General features: G+C 47.1%; 1 protein-coding gene across 1 annotated transcript in view; it reads right to left on the minus strand.

The window, feature by feature from the left end:
* LOC105758623 (uncharacterized) overlaps window positions 1-14675 on the minus strand; it is a 93175-nt gene that overhangs the window by 51224 nt on the left and 27276 nt on the right. The window contains exons 22-43 of the mRNA XM_072918488.1: window positions 14211-14350; window positions 13054-13177; window positions 11721-11864; window positions 10383-10573; window positions 9876-9944; window positions 9244-9324; window positions 9116-9163; window positions 8901-8936; window positions 8223-8291; window positions 8050-8127; window positions 7331-7357; window positions 7130-7183; window positions 6387-6458; window positions 5511-5570; window positions 5297-5332; window positions 4745-4780; window positions 4467-4496; window positions 3879-3911; window positions 2552-2614; window positions 2171-2230; window positions 1465-1500; window positions 210-272 (exon numbers count right to left, since the gene is read on the minus strand). Coding sequence (XP_072774589.1) covers window positions 210-272; window positions 1465-1500; window positions 2171-2230; window positions 2552-2614; window positions 3879-3911; window positions 4467-4496; window positions 4745-4780; window positions 5297-5332; window positions 5511-5570; window positions 6387-6458; window positions 7130-7183; window positions 7331-7357; window positions 8050-8127; window positions 8223-8291; window positions 8901-8936; window positions 9116-9163; window positions 9244-9324; window positions 9876-9944; window positions 10383-10573; window positions 11721-11864; window positions 13054-13177; window positions 14211-14350 — 1550 coding nt within the window. The remainder of the gene's footprint in view (window positions 1-209; window positions 273-1464; window positions 1501-2170; window positions 2231-2551; window positions 2615-3878; window positions 3912-4466; window positions 4497-4744; window positions 4781-5296; window positions 5333-5510; window positions 5571-6386; window positions 6459-7129; window positions 7184-7330; window positions 7358-8049; window positions 8128-8222; window positions 8292-8900; window positions 8937-9115; window positions 9164-9243; window positions 9325-9875; window positions 9945-10382; window positions 10574-11720; window positions 11865-13053; window positions 13178-14210; window positions 14351-14675) is intronic.

Genomic DNA, 14675 nt, shown 5'->3' on the forward strand with positions numbered 1-14675 from the left:
CACTGTCCCAGGCTGCTCCAAGCCCCAATGTCCAGCCTTTCCTTGGACATTCCAGGGATCCAGGGACAGCCCCAGCTGCTCTGGGCACTGATGTTGAATAACAAAGAAGAAAAGTTGTCCCTTGTTTGTCATTTCAGGGCAGAGCTGGGGTTGTTGGTTGGTCCCAAAGGATCAGCAGCTCCATCCCCCTGGATCCTGCCTTTACTCACATCTTTTCCTCTCAGCCCGGCCTCTCCTGGTTTTCCAGGGAATCCTGGTTCACCTCTCTCCCCCTAAAGGAAACAAGACTTGTCACATTCCTGCCCTGCATTCCAGAGCCCTCCCACTCCAGACACTGAGGGGCAGATTCCAGCAGCACATCCATGGCCATGGAGTTGCTTCCTGGGTGAAGTTTGGGCTCAGAGCATTTACCCTGTGTTGGGGATTGTAGTTTTTGTAGTATTAATATTTATTTGATTTTGATTTATTGAATAATATATGTTTATAGTATTTCAGTTGATTTAATCATAGTATTATTATTTTTGTAGTATTATTGGTCTGGAAAGCATCCAGCTCTAACCTCATCTATCCAGACTCCACAGTCACCCCTTGAATTCACTCAGGACAGAATCTGTTGAGGTTCTCCACCTCCAGGAGCAGCTCAGATTAGCAGAGACTCAAGATGGATCCAGTCTTGGACACAGGATCAGTTCCCGTTGAGTGTTTTAATTTTTATTCCCATTTAAATCAGCTGAGCTCTCATGGATGGGTCCTCATCTGCTCTGTTTGATATTTGTCCCACAAGGTCATGGATTTGATTCCATTTCCTTCAGAGCTGGATTGGATGATCCTCGTGGGTCTGTCCCAACTCAGAATATTCCATGAAATCTGGGAAATTTGTGACACCACCTCTCCAGGCCTTTTCCTAATCCAAACACCTTTCCTTGCCTCCACTTTGTAACCTCATTAAAACATCTCATTAACCTCTCCTGGCTTGGCTGCATCCCACTTTGTGACATCCCATTTGTCCATGCCCTGGAAGCTGATCCAGCCTTAATATTCCATTCCATTCACTGATCTATGGAACAATTCCCAAACCCAAACCCTCCTCCAGCCAAGTCTGGGGGGATCCCTGTTTGAGGAGTGCCCACAGCGAGACACTCACTGAACAAATCCACAGGTGGGATCTTTTCCAGAAATTCCTTGACTGGTTTTGAACTTTTCCCGGGGAAAATACTGCAGATGAGGATTAGCAGGAATCTTTTAAGGCCTGATCAAAGATATTGGAAGGAACCTCTAAGATCACTTGGTTCCACCCCCATCCATGGGCAGGGCCACCTTCCACTATCTCAGGGTGCTCCAAGCCCCAGTGTCCAACCTGGCCTTGGACACTTCCAGGGATCCAGGGGCAGCCACAGCTGCTCTGGGAATTCTGTGCCAGGGCCTCTCCACCCTCACAAGGAACAAAGCTTTCCATGGACTCACCTTCTGACCTGGCTTCCCAGACAATCCCACGTTTCCCTGCAGAAACACAGAAGGAATGACACAGAGAAGATAATTCCAGTTAAAATCAGAAAAGGGGAAATCAGGGAATGTCCCACCAGGGGCTGTGCCAAATGCACCTTGTCCAGAGGTGTCTCCTGTCTCCCCCACTTTGAAACCATCAATATTTTGAGCTTCTCACTCCTCTTCCAAAGATACTCATCCATAATATTGGGATTTGCCAATTTTTGCTGAATTAAAATGAACAGGACTGTGATGCCCCTGGAGAAGGGAACAGCAAGGATTAACCCAACCCTTCCTGGACAGCAGTGGAGTCATATGGGAGCCACCAAGACCTTCCTAGACAGAAAAGTCAGGAAGATGATTTTTGGGAGGGGAAATAATTGGAAATGGGACTTCCTTGGATTCTGTCCATAGAGTCACTGACCATCCATGTTTTCCTCCAGTCACAAGGAATTCTCCACATTTTGGGGGATCCCACTTTTGCATCTGACCTGAGGACAGAGCTGATGACCCCGTCACCCCAGACCTCCTGAGGGTCACCAGCCTGGCTCCTCCTCACCTCCCCAGTGCTCATCTCTTTAGGGCCAACAAATCCATGGAGCTGATGGAGAGATTTTGTCCCTAAACCTCCTGGTTTGTCCCCATGGCCCTTCCCATTCCACACCCACCCCACTGTCTCACTCACCCTGTCACCAATGTCTCCCTTTAGCCCAGGTTGGCCGGGAATTCCAAATCCTGGACTTCCCTGAAAAAACAAAGGGATACAGGGTTTTGCCAAGGCAGCTTTTCCAAGCTCAGGAGAAATCTCCCCGGAGCAGATCCAAGGTACGTCCATCCCCACGGATAACCAAGGAGCTGAGCATTTACTCCCTCCCTGATTTCCTTTCCAGGAGCGTTGGATTTCTACACATCCCTGGATTCCTGGATGGGTGACTCAGGGAGGAATTCCATCTCCCTCAGAATTTCCTTGGTGGCCACAAAAAAACCCCAAAACAAACAAACAAAACAAACACCAACAAAACAACAAAAAATTCATTTATCCCTAAAGGAAGTGCAAAGTCATCACCTTCTCCCCCTTTTCTCCAGGGATTCCTTTGTCTCCTGGTGGTCCAGCTGGTCCAGGATCTCCCTGGGAATAAAAGACACACCTAAAACCAGGAATATCCTGCAGGAAGCCAAGCCCTGTTCCCATGACTCCTTAGGGGCTTCATTTTGCATTTCTAATGCACCCTGGAAAAAAATTCCTTTGCCAAATCCACCCATCCATCCACCCTGGATTTATAAGGAATTTTTTCCATGGCATCTGCTTTCTGCCATCCAAAATTTATCACAGTTGTTGCCACACTACGTAGTACCATAAACACATTTTTACTGCTTTAAAGTGAATAAAATGAACACCTGTCATTTCTCTGCAGGTTGTCAGTGAAATATCACAAATAATAATAAAAAAATCAGATATTCCAGGCCACAAGGCCACAGCAAAATTCCTAGGACACCACTTAAGCTCAGCCTAAAAGAAAAGAGGGATTTTTGCCAGCCAGAGTTAAGCAGTCTGGGCAATAGGACCAATAAAAGGAGGTGATTCCAACATCAAATCCCAGCAAAAAAGTCAAAATTCCTTGTGTCTATGGAATGAGGGAGGTCTGAAGCACTGTAGGGAATTTCCATGGAAAAGCCATGTGGAATCAGTCCTGCAGTGAATCCTTCTCACAGAGAGAAGGTTCTTGGCAGGATGGAAATGAGACAGCAAGACTGAAAAAAAAAAAAAAAAAAAAAATTTAGAATTTAAATTTAAGATATTCCAGGTCATGTTCCACCTCAAAGCCACTGAGAAAGTGATTGGAATTCTCTAAAGCAGCTGGAAAATATGGACAATTCAGCCAGGGAACGGCTCTTTCCCAGAGAGCTCCTTGGTTTGGGAAATTCAATTTTCTCTCCGTGAGGCCAAACTCTGGATCAGGGGCCTAAAAATGTGAGAATTCTCCATCCATGGGAATTCTCCATCCATGGGAATTTTCCACCCATGGGAATTCTCAGCACAGGAGACCTGAGCCAGCTTTGGAATGGGCTCTGCTGGGAGCAGGAGATGGGATTGGAGACCTCCAGGAATCCCTTCCAGCCTCTTCTATCCCTGATTTTACCTTCTGGGATTGGGCTGGATCTGCACTTGAGTGATGTCTCCCTTCTGAAACCCCAAATTTTCCCCTGGATTAAGGCTAGAATGGGAATACCAGGTAAAAAAGGTGAATAAAAGCAAGAGAAATATTCCCAGGATGAGACTTTTCCAAGCTCTCCTCTCCTGTCAGTCACAAGGGAGATGGAATTCAGGAAACACGGAACAACCTCTGCTTTTCTACTAATTAATTAATTAATAATTTCAAGATCAGTCTTACCCTGACACCTTTCTTGCCTGGAGGTCCCAAAATCTGAGGAGAAGAAGAAATCACAGAAATCTTCTGTTTAAAAAAAATCAATTTAATTTCATTTTAAAATATCCTTTTCATGGAGATTTTGAGATTCCTTTTCCAAAGCAAGGAATGTTATGAGATAAAAATTGTTATGGGATAAGAATTATTATGGGATAAGAAATCTTGTGGCCCACGGAGGTGGCCACCACCGAGGTTTCTCCTTAAAGCTGGAATTTGGAGGGACATGAAGAGCTGTGAGTGTCCAGCAGGGCTCATCCCTATGGATGAGGAGCTTGAGCTGGGACAGGCCTGGAGCACATGGATTCAGTGGTGGGAATTTTTATCCTTATGTTTCCTGGAGAGCAGTGAAGCTCCTTTGAGGGGACAATGGGAATGTTGGGAATACAGGAAGTGGAGCAAAGGAGAAGAGGACAAATTTGGCAGGAGGGTCAGGGAAAAGGTCTGGGTGTTCTTCCCACGGTTCCGTGGGACACAACTCTTGGAATCCTGGCATTTTGGGATTGCAGCTGCACAGCTGAAGGACAAGAAGGGCTCTAAACCACTCCAAGTTACCTCCAAGGAACTTGGAAATCCTGGATTTCCCTGAAAGGCAAAAGGAAGGAATGGTGGCCAATGGAATGACAAATGTGAGGCAGGGAAAACTTTTCTCTCATTCCTTTCCCACCATTTATTCCTTAAAACTGCCTGAGAGTCATCTCGGAAGCACAAGAACCAAGGAGAGGGGAGAACTGAGCTCAAGGACATCCCTGCTGGATCCCACAGGGAACAAGCTGGGAAAAATCAGGATAATTCCAGCTGAGCTGGTCACGTTCTCTTACTGTTCCACTCACTTGGTCTCCCTTCTGCCCTGGAGGTCCTGGAATTCCCTGGAAGAAATCAGAAGGGAATTTCCACCAGAATGAAAACAGATCCAACATTTTTGGCTCCTGCTGCCATCCAGAGGGAGGGAGGGAAGGATGGAGCTCTTCTATCCAATTTTCCATTAATTACAGGACAGCTTTTCTAGCCTGGGACTCTGGAGTCTCCCTGGCCTCAAAAGTGCCATTTATTATTTAAAATATCCCACCTTGCTGCCGTTCCAGGTCTCTCCTTGGCAGCAAGGAATTCCAGAGTGCAGGCAGTGGAAAATTATTCCCTTTCTTTGCTTTTGAGCCTGGAAGGCTCCAGGTCAGGCTGGTGTGGCTGAGGGTGTCCCTGCTCAGATCTGAGGGTTTGGACCAGGTGGCATTGGAAGGTCACTTCCAACCCAAACCATTCCATGATCCAATGCTTCCCACAGGAATTATGATGATGATTCCTTATTATGCTGGTTAGGGGCAGAAAATTTCCTTGGAAACTGAATTCCAGGCCTGGGAACTCGGGTTCAGGATTTCAGCACTCACCTTTGGTCCTGGTGCTCCTGGAGGTCCCATCATTCCCTGAAAACAACAGAGGAAACAGTGAAAGCGCTGATTTTAAACCCCAAATCTTCTTTTCTCTCCTCTCACCCTTTCCATGAGGAACCACGGGATTCCTAAATATTGGAGGAGACTCTGGAGACACTGAACACTCTGAGAGGATTTTAATGCAAATCTCACTGCAAGATTCCCAACCCACCTGCTCTCCTTCTTCCCCCTTCATGCCAGCAGTGCCAGGAATGCCAATTCCTGCCATTCCCTGCAAGAAAAGCACAGAATCCTCAGGAATGCTGATCCCAGAGCTCACATTCTGTGGGAATCCAAAGCTTCCCTCTGGCTACCCTGGCAGGTCTGGGACCCTGGCAGGGGTCAGGAACGCCCCTGGACAGAGCCCCCAGAGACACTGTCTGTGATCTCTGGCCATGGAAAAGAGTTTTCAATCTTACAGGATGAATTACCAGCTCTGAGTGTTTGATATTAGTAATAATTAAGTGTGGCACATGTGCAAAAATAAAATTTTAGGATTCTAGATGAGGGGTCCAAAGGGGACAAGATGGAGGAAATTGGGTGTGCCTTGTCCTTTTTCTCCTTCTTCATGCCCTCCATGTTTCACTGTGGTGTTGGCATTTTTCTGTTGGTTTAGGCTGGGGACACACTGTCCAACGTAGGTGACAGATATTGGCACGTTATTGTAAATCCAGCACAGGTAGTTTGTGGTATTTAATGTTTGTAACATCCCACTGAGGGCAGAGCCCCACACGCTGCCCTGCAGGACAGAGCTGCGGCAGGGCAGCAGAACATGTTAGAGATAAACAGAATAAACAACCTTGAAACCAGCACAGATGAATTATGGCTTCTGCTTTGGCAGCGGGGCAGAAAGACAGAGACTTTCTACAATCTCAGGATCATCAATACCTCAGATTCCGACACCATTTCTTCCCACATTCCTGCTCCAGAGTCTTTCTTAGCAAAACAGGAGGGGAATGTTGGGACATCCCAAAATGCCTTCCCACAGGTGTACCCTGCTATTCCTGTCATTTTCCCTCTGGGCTGAGGGATTCAGGAAATATCCAACCTTTTCTCCCTGTGGTCCAGGCAGTCCAGGAGCCCCATGGAGCCCCACAGGGCCTGGCAAACCAGGTTTTCCCTGGAAAGGAAGGAATATCATCAAATCTCTTTTTTTTTCCCCCTCCAAACTGGAAAGGTTTTATTGGAACCCCCTTTACTGGAAAGGTTAAAATCTTTAATTCTGCAGAGAAATATTTATCCTGATCTGTCCATCTGAGCAGTTCCTTTAAAATGGAGAAATTGCAGAGCTGTCTGTGTATTCCCAAATTTCCTTTTCCCTCACAGATAAGTGATGAATCCCTGGCTTTACTCAGGAAGGGAAAACAATGTTAGATAGAGGCTGGGAGTCTATGTTGGTCTGGAATGGTGAATCCAGACCCATGGAAAGGGCTGATTTATGGGATATGGCTCTCCATTATGGCAAAACCAACCAAAAACAGACCCAGGCAGGATGGGAAACAGCACAGGGATGTTATCCTTCAGATGGAGCCATTTGTAACACAGGGAATTCCCAAACCAAACCAATCCTGGTCTCTTTATTCCCAGTAATCCTCCACAGACTTCTCGTATCTCCCCTTGAACTCAAACTTCCCAAACCTCTTTGTGGGATGATTTATGGGAAGAACCACCCCTCCCCTTGTTTTGAAGCTGCTGCCAGTTTGGGCCATTTGTTGTCCCAGGCTCTTGATCCACTTTTTTCCCTCCTCTGGATCTGCCCTAGTTTTTCCCTGACTTCCTGGGACCACTCACCGGCTCTCCCACATCTCCTCTGTCACCTTTGAGGCCACTCCTCCCACGGGGACCCTGCATGAAGCACAGGAAAGTCTCACTCCATGATCCCTTCATGGATCTTCCCAGAATTTTGGAAGCCATAACTTCCTGGGCAGCTTGGAAATAATTATGGAAAAAAGGCTTTTCATCCCAAAGTGAAAGCTGACCTCAGGTACTCACCCTGATTCCTGAATCCCCTGGTTCACCCTGAAACAGAAAGGACGAGGAGAATTCCCATGGGATGGGTATTTAGGGGCTCCTCACCAAACTTCATCCCAGCAGAGAAATCCTGCAGTCTGACAATCCAAGAGAACAAAATTCCCACTGCCACTGGAAGGCAGAAATTTAGGAGAGGTCTCCAGACACCTCCACCTGCAATATTCGGTGTTGGGTCTCCTTTTCCCATGGTCATGCCTCAGGTTTGGCTTTTCTATTTTCACATTCTGAGCTGCTTTAGTGTGTGGGTCTGGGCTTCATATTATGGGATGCTGAGCTCTGTGCACAGAGCAGGGAGACAAAACAATTCCTGCTCCAGCTGGGCACCAAGGACAAATGATCCAAATCTCAGCCCAGGAGCACAAACACCGTGGGCTGGAGAGAGAAAAACAAGCAGGGTGGGACTGCCTGGGCTAAAGCTGGAATGGGACAATGAACTCCAAGGTGCCAATGGAGCAGAACTGAGCCCAGGGAGAGCCCCCGGGAGCGCTCGTGCATTTTGGGGCCATTTTGGTTCATTTGGGTGCAGCCCTGGCTGGGCTCTGGTGCTGCCCAAGGTGGATCCATGGAGGAGATCCTTTTCATAAATCCCGAATTTATTCTTTAGCTCTGCCCAGCCTCTGCTCTAGGTCATTCTTCTCAAGGCATCAGTGGCACATCCCAGAATTGTGCTGCAAACTCACCTTGATGGAAATTCCTGGTGGCCCTGGAGAACCTGGTGGTCCTGGAACCCCAGGAACCCCCGGCTGCCCCTTCTGTCCCTGCAACAAGGAAAAGCAGGAGAGGGAGGGATTTGGGATCTCTCCCAGCCCTTGGGAAGCTAAAGGCTCCCCCACACCTGGGGTTTGATACTCACAGGGGGGCCAGGCTGCCCATTCCGGCCAGGAATCACCTCCACTCCTCCCAGGACATAGCCTGGCTCTCCCTGTGGATAAATGCACTTTGGGTGATTTTGAGGCAATTCCATCAACCCAAAGCACCTGGTACCCAAAACCACATTGCCATGACCTGAGTTTTGCTTGCTGGCATGGAAAAAAAATTAATCCCAAGGAAAAAAATGGAAGTTGGCTTTCAGCAGGATCCATTCCTGATCTTCATCTGCACAGACAGCTCAGAGGGATGCAAGGAAAGAGGAGGAATGGAGAGTGGGAGAAGGGCAGGAAGCTCCTCCTGGGATCTGTCCCCAGTAAATACTGAAATATTTTAGTGTCCTAAATGGATTAAACCAGGTTTGTTATTAATGGAAACTCAGGCAGAATGACCCCACCTTCTCCTGCAATTAATTTACTAATTACTAACTATTAATTAATTAATCAATTATGCCCAGAATTTGGGATTTGGATTGAGCACTTTTCTCCATAAAGACATAAAATTCCTGAGGGAAACTCCCCAAGATGAAGTCTGGCAGTGTAGGATTAGGTAGACACAGCCTAAAAATTCACATTTGCCAAAGATTTCAGTGAAAATGTTTGGAAAAGAGAGGTCCCAACAAAGAAATGAATTTTTCCCAGTGAAATCCAGGAATGGAACTCACTCTGTCTCCTTTTGGCCCTGTGGGTCCTGGATATCCCTGGAATTAAAAATAAATTCTGCAGTATTAAACAGAAAAACACCCTCAAGACCATGGGTGCTGATCCCTGGAATGTCCAAGGCCAGGTTGGATGGGGCTTGGAGCACCCTGGGATAGTGGGAGGTGTCCCTGCCCATGGAATGGGATGAGTTTTAAGGTCCCTTTCCAACCCAAACCACCCCAGGATTCCAAATACTCACAGTGTCACCTTGGCTGCCAGGGAGGCCCTGCAAAACAGGACAGAGGGATGCTGGCCACTTTTCTCTGGAGTGGCCCTTTGGAAAAGTTTGTTAGACACAATCCATACCATGATTCCAGGGGGACCTGGAGGACCCGGCCGGCCCGGCCTGCCCGGCAGCCCAGGAATTCCATCCTTCCCAGGGAGACCCTAAAAACATGGAAAAGAACAGCGTGGGGGGGATGACCTCAGACCTGCAAACCCCAACAGCTTCATGCAGCACCCTAACACTTGAGGGCATTCCCAAATCCCAGAGCAGAGCTTCTCCTGGGTTTTCAAAGCCAGCATGGAGCAGGAAGAGCAAAACATCGACAGAAAAGATCTGAGAGCGATTCTTTGCTTGAACTCTTCCTTGGGCATAATTTGGTTGTATTTACTGCCAGAGGGCAGGGATGGATGGGACATTGGGAAGGAATTCCTGGCTGGGAGGGTGGGGAGGCCCTGGAATGGAATTCCCAGAGAAGCTGTGACTGTCCCACCCCTGGAAGTGTCCAAAGCCAGTGCTGGACAGAGTAATTTGGGATAATGGAAGGTGTCGAGGTTGGAACTGAATGATCTTTCAAGTCCCTTCCAACACAAACCATTCCATAATTCCATGATATTAATTATCCAAGTGGATCACGCTGTGCGGCCATTCCCTTAAGAGTTGGACTCAATGATCCATGTGGGTTCCTTCCAACTGGGAATATTCCGTGACTCACCCGCTCCCCTTTCTCTCCCTTCGTGGTGTGGGGGTCATAAATCCTGTGAGCTGCTGAGCCCCTGGAGATCTTCAGCAGAAAAGAGGAAAAAAAAATTATCAGGGAATTAATATTCACCAAAGGATGGCAAATAAACTGGAGTGACCAGGAAAACAGAGATGAAAACATTTCTTGGCTTAGGTAAAAAAAAAGGGAAAAGCAAAGCTGACCATTCAGGAGAATTCTTGGGCATTTAAAGTATAATCCTATGAATTTATAATGTTAATTTTTAATATATCTAAGTGTTCTGCAGTGGCTCTATCCACCAAAACATTCCCAGCTCTATCCTGCCTTCCCCAGTTCCACTCCCTGGATTTCAAAGATTTCTTTAGGGCTGGACAGTGAGGTCAGAATGGGACACAGTGTCCTAAATCCACTCTGATTCTGCTCTGAAATATTCCTCAGGGAGTATTCTCCTTGTGCCTGACCCACTCCAAGCTGGATTTACTCCCAGGAGCAGGAACTCACCTTTCCTGGTGGGATTTGGGTTCCTGGAAGCTGAGAATCAGAACAAATGGCTTCAATCAGCTCTTGGAGGATTTGGGGGAAGTCATCAAAGGTGCTGACATAGAAAACGTTCTGGGGGTTCTGCTGCAGCGAGATCCTGTGGAGCTCCATGGGGTCAGCTCCTGACACCCCCACAGCAATGACACGGAGCCCTGGAATGACATGGATTCCACCACTCCTAATTCCTGGGATCAGGGTTTCCAAACCCCTACCTGGTAAAATCCTCTGGTGGGATCAGGTAGAACCCACAGAGAAGTCACCTGGAGCTGGGTGTGAGTTACAGCAAACCAAGACAAGGTGAGAAGGGAAAAGAGAAAGGATGAAGGAGGGAAGGAACCAGCAGTGGCCTCAAAGTGACTCCTCACACAGTGCACCACCCTCAACCCCCTGGAAATTCATGGAGAACTGAGGGAAACCCAACTGGGCAACCTCAACCCCCTGGAAACTCATGGAGAGCCATGGAAACAAAATAGGGCAACATCAACCTCCTGGAAATTAATGGAGAACCAAGGGAAACCCAACTGGGCAACCTCAAACCCTTGAAAATTCATGGAGGACCGAGAGAAACCCAACTGGGCAACCTCAAACATCTGGAAATTCATGAAGAACTGAGGGAAATCCAACTGGGCAAGTTCAAACCTCTAGAAATTCATGGAGAACCAAGAGAAACTCAACTGGGCAACCTCAACCCTCTGGAAATTCATGGAGAACCATGGAAACCCAACTGGGCAACCTCAATCCTCTGGAAATTCATGGAGAACCAAGGGAAACCCAACTGGGCAACCTCAATCCTCTGGAAATTCATGGAGAACCAAGGGAAACCCAAATGGGCAATCTCAATCCCCTGGAAATTAATGGAGAACCAAGGGAAACCCAACTGGGCAACCTCAAACTCCTGGAAATTCATGGAGAACTGAGGGAAACACAAATGGGCAACCTCAAACTCCTGGAAATTAATGGAGAACTAAGGGAAACCCAACTGGGCAACCTCAACACTCTGGAAATTAATGGAGAACCAAGGAAAACCCAAATGGGCAATCTCAATCCCCTGGAAATTCACGAAGAACAAAGGGAAACCCAACTGGGCAACCTCAACGCTCTGGAACTTCATGGAGAACCAAGGAAAACCCAACTGGGCAACCTCAAACTCCTGGAAATTCATGCAGAACCATGGAAACAAAATGGGGCAACCTCAAACCCTCTGGAAATTAATGGAGAACCATGGAAACAAAATGGGGCAACCTCAAACCCTCTGGAAATTAATGGAGAACTGAGGGAAACACAACTGGGAACTCCTACCCAAAGCATGGGCTGCTCTGGCTGGGGACACCACGTCATCCTGGGATTGTCCATCGGTCACGAGCACCAGGATGTGAGGAAAACCGGGTCTCATCCCTCTGGAGGGCTGGAATAATTCCTTTAGCACGTAGGATATGGCACGGCCTGAGCAGACAGGGAGAAGAGACAGGGTGGGAGGCTGGATTAACTCCACAGGTCTGGACTCTGGATCTCCTTCCATGGGTGAAGGATGAAGGGAATTCCTCAAAAGTGGAAAGCCCTGGGTAGGGGATAATGTCTTTTAGAGGATAACAGCAGGAAATCAGCTTGGCTGGAATGGTTCTGGTGGTATCAGCAGGTAGTTTTGGAAAAGGGGAACCAAAATATTTAGAAAATTGAAGCACTTTTCTTACACTTCTGGAATAAAATCCACAGAATTCCCATTTCCAAATGTCTGTGAAAAGACCAAGAAAGTTTCACAAAGAAATCTCCAACAGATGAAATGGTCAAGAAGCTCCAAAACACCATGGAAAGATTCCTACATGGAGTAAAATGTCTTTATTGACACAAACTCCATAAAAAGAAAGATTAGATGCAAGGTTAGCCAGGAATTTCCAGCCTGACCAATTCTATGCCTTCTTTCCCTAAGCAATCCCATGAAAATTCCTGTATTTTGACTTTTCCTGGGTTTTTTTTGTGCTCTTGACAAAACCACTGAGGCAGGATGAGGAATGTGGGTGCCTCAAATGTGAAGAATTCATTGAAAAATCACAAAACTACAGAATATTCTGGAAAGGATCCACAAGGATCATCAAGTCCAATTCCTGGATGGTCCATAGGGGAATCAAATCTTGGCGTTATTTGCACCAGGTTCCAACCAACTGGGCTAAACAATTCAATTAAAATTAACCATCTCTAATTTACCATTCCTGGTTGTGTTCCTCCAGGGAACCAGGTATTCCCAGTGTCCAGCTGGGAATGAGCACATGGAAAGTGTTGTCCCTCTCTGAGCTTTTTAAATGAGACAAAATATCTGGATTTCAGGGATGCACGAATGCTTCAAATCAGCCATTCTCATGTTTACAGTGTAAAAACCTCTCTTAAGTGCAGGTAAAATAATAAAATAATGAGGAAAACCCGGGGGAAAAACCAGGGCATGGATAAAGCACCAAGTGGTTGAAAAAACCACTCCTGAAAATCAAATTTAACCCGTTCTCAAATTTCAAACAACTTTAAGCACAATGTTCCTGCCAAGGAAATGGCTCCAAACCACCCAGAGAAATGTTTTCCTTGGCTTCCAGGTTCTGTCCTGTGCCACAAGGACCATCCCAGGTGTCCAAGTCCCTTCCCAGACCTGTTTTGGTGTTGCCCCCGGTGTAGCTCAGCCCTTTGATGGCTCCGAGGGCTCCGTTGCGGTCGCGGTGTTGGTTGAAGTGAAAAGCTGCCCTGGGCTCCTCGCTGTACTGAGCAACAGCAACCTGCCAAAAACTGAGATTGAAATCACCACATCCACAGGAATTGGGACAAACTGCCTTGAGTCAAAGTGTGGGAATGGGAAGAGGTTGAATTCTCTGGGAAAAGGGAGTCAGATCCTCACCTAAATCAAAATTTTTTTATGTTGTCCCAGAGTTATTTGTTGACCCAGGGTAACGTCATCATTCACCTAAAACCTCCAAGCAGAGTCTAAGAAATTCCCATTTCCTGCTCAACTTAAACCAAGCTCTGTAACTCTCCCTTCCTAATTTAAATTAAATAAATGACCCCGAATAAATGAGGAACTGAGTCTTCCCATTGGCTTTGCTGTCATTAAATCCTTCAGGCTTCATTTGCCCTGCAGATGATTCCCATCATCTCCTGGGGATTTGGTTCTCTGTTTGTTGGAGGGGGGAGCTGCTGGGACATCCTGCAATTCCCACTTGGATCCACACCTGGATTCCCCAACCTTCCCCACTCTGGATTTCCCAACCACCCCCACTGTAGATTCCCAACAATTCCCCATTGTGGGTTCCCAACAATTCCCAACTGTGGGTTCCCAACAATTCCCCACTCTGGATTCCCAACAATTCCCCACTCCGGATTTCCCAACCATCCCCACTCTGGATTTCCCAACCATCCCCACTCTGGATTTCTGTTGTCTGTCTGTATTTTCAACCATTCCTGGTCTAAATTTCCAATCATTCCCACTCTGGATGGGGGTCAGAAATGGGATCTGAGAGGGGAATGTGCACGAAACAGATCTCTGGGCTAACCTAGACAGCATTTCAGATGTGGAATTTGCTTTTTTCCCAATGATTCAGTCTCTGAGAAATAACCAAGAAGTGGAAATTTATCCAAATGGGAAAGCTGACATTGAGGAGATTTTAATCCCTGTCTTTTTTGCTCCACACAGGTCTTTCCCTGGCTTTTCTGCTCCACAACTCCTGGGTGGGAAGACCCTGCTTTAGGCAGGGCTGAGCAGAAGGAGAAAATGGAAGGAAAATAACTTTGGGAAAGGGAATAAGAAAATCTTGCCTGTGCCCCTTCAGGCCCAATTTTGGGGAAATAGGAAACGATCCGGAAGAGGAAATCCTTCACTTTATTGAAGTTGCTCTGGCCGATACTCGAGGATTCATCCACCAGGAACCCAACATCTGCCTTGAGCTTCCCACAAACTGCAGAGGGAAGAGAGGAATTCCGTAAGCTGAGGGGTCCTAAAGCAGAATCCTGGGGTTTTGTGTGTTCAGAGCAACACAACAAATCCCAAACCTCTTGTGATGCCAATTTTTGGGTGAGCAGCAGCACCTTCACCCCTCAGGGTAGTGCTCAGGCCTTCACTGCATTTATGGGGTTTGGGCTTTCCCTGACATTGTCCACTCCTGTTATTCAGGGAATTAAGACCGGTTTTAGCTCCTGGGATCAGAGAAGATCTTGGCCTCTGGAAGGTTTGACTATTTCTACATCATCATCATCATCATCACCATCATCATCATCCCCCCA

The sequence above is a fragment of the Taeniopygia guttata genome, chromosome 1A, assembly GCF_048771995.1.
Source record: "Taeniopygia guttata chromosome 1A, bTaeGut7.mat, whole genome shotgun sequence".
In the NCBI taxonomy this organism is placed as follows: Eukaryota; Metazoa; Chordata; class Aves; order Passeriformes; family Estrildidae; genus Taeniopygia; species Taeniopygia guttata.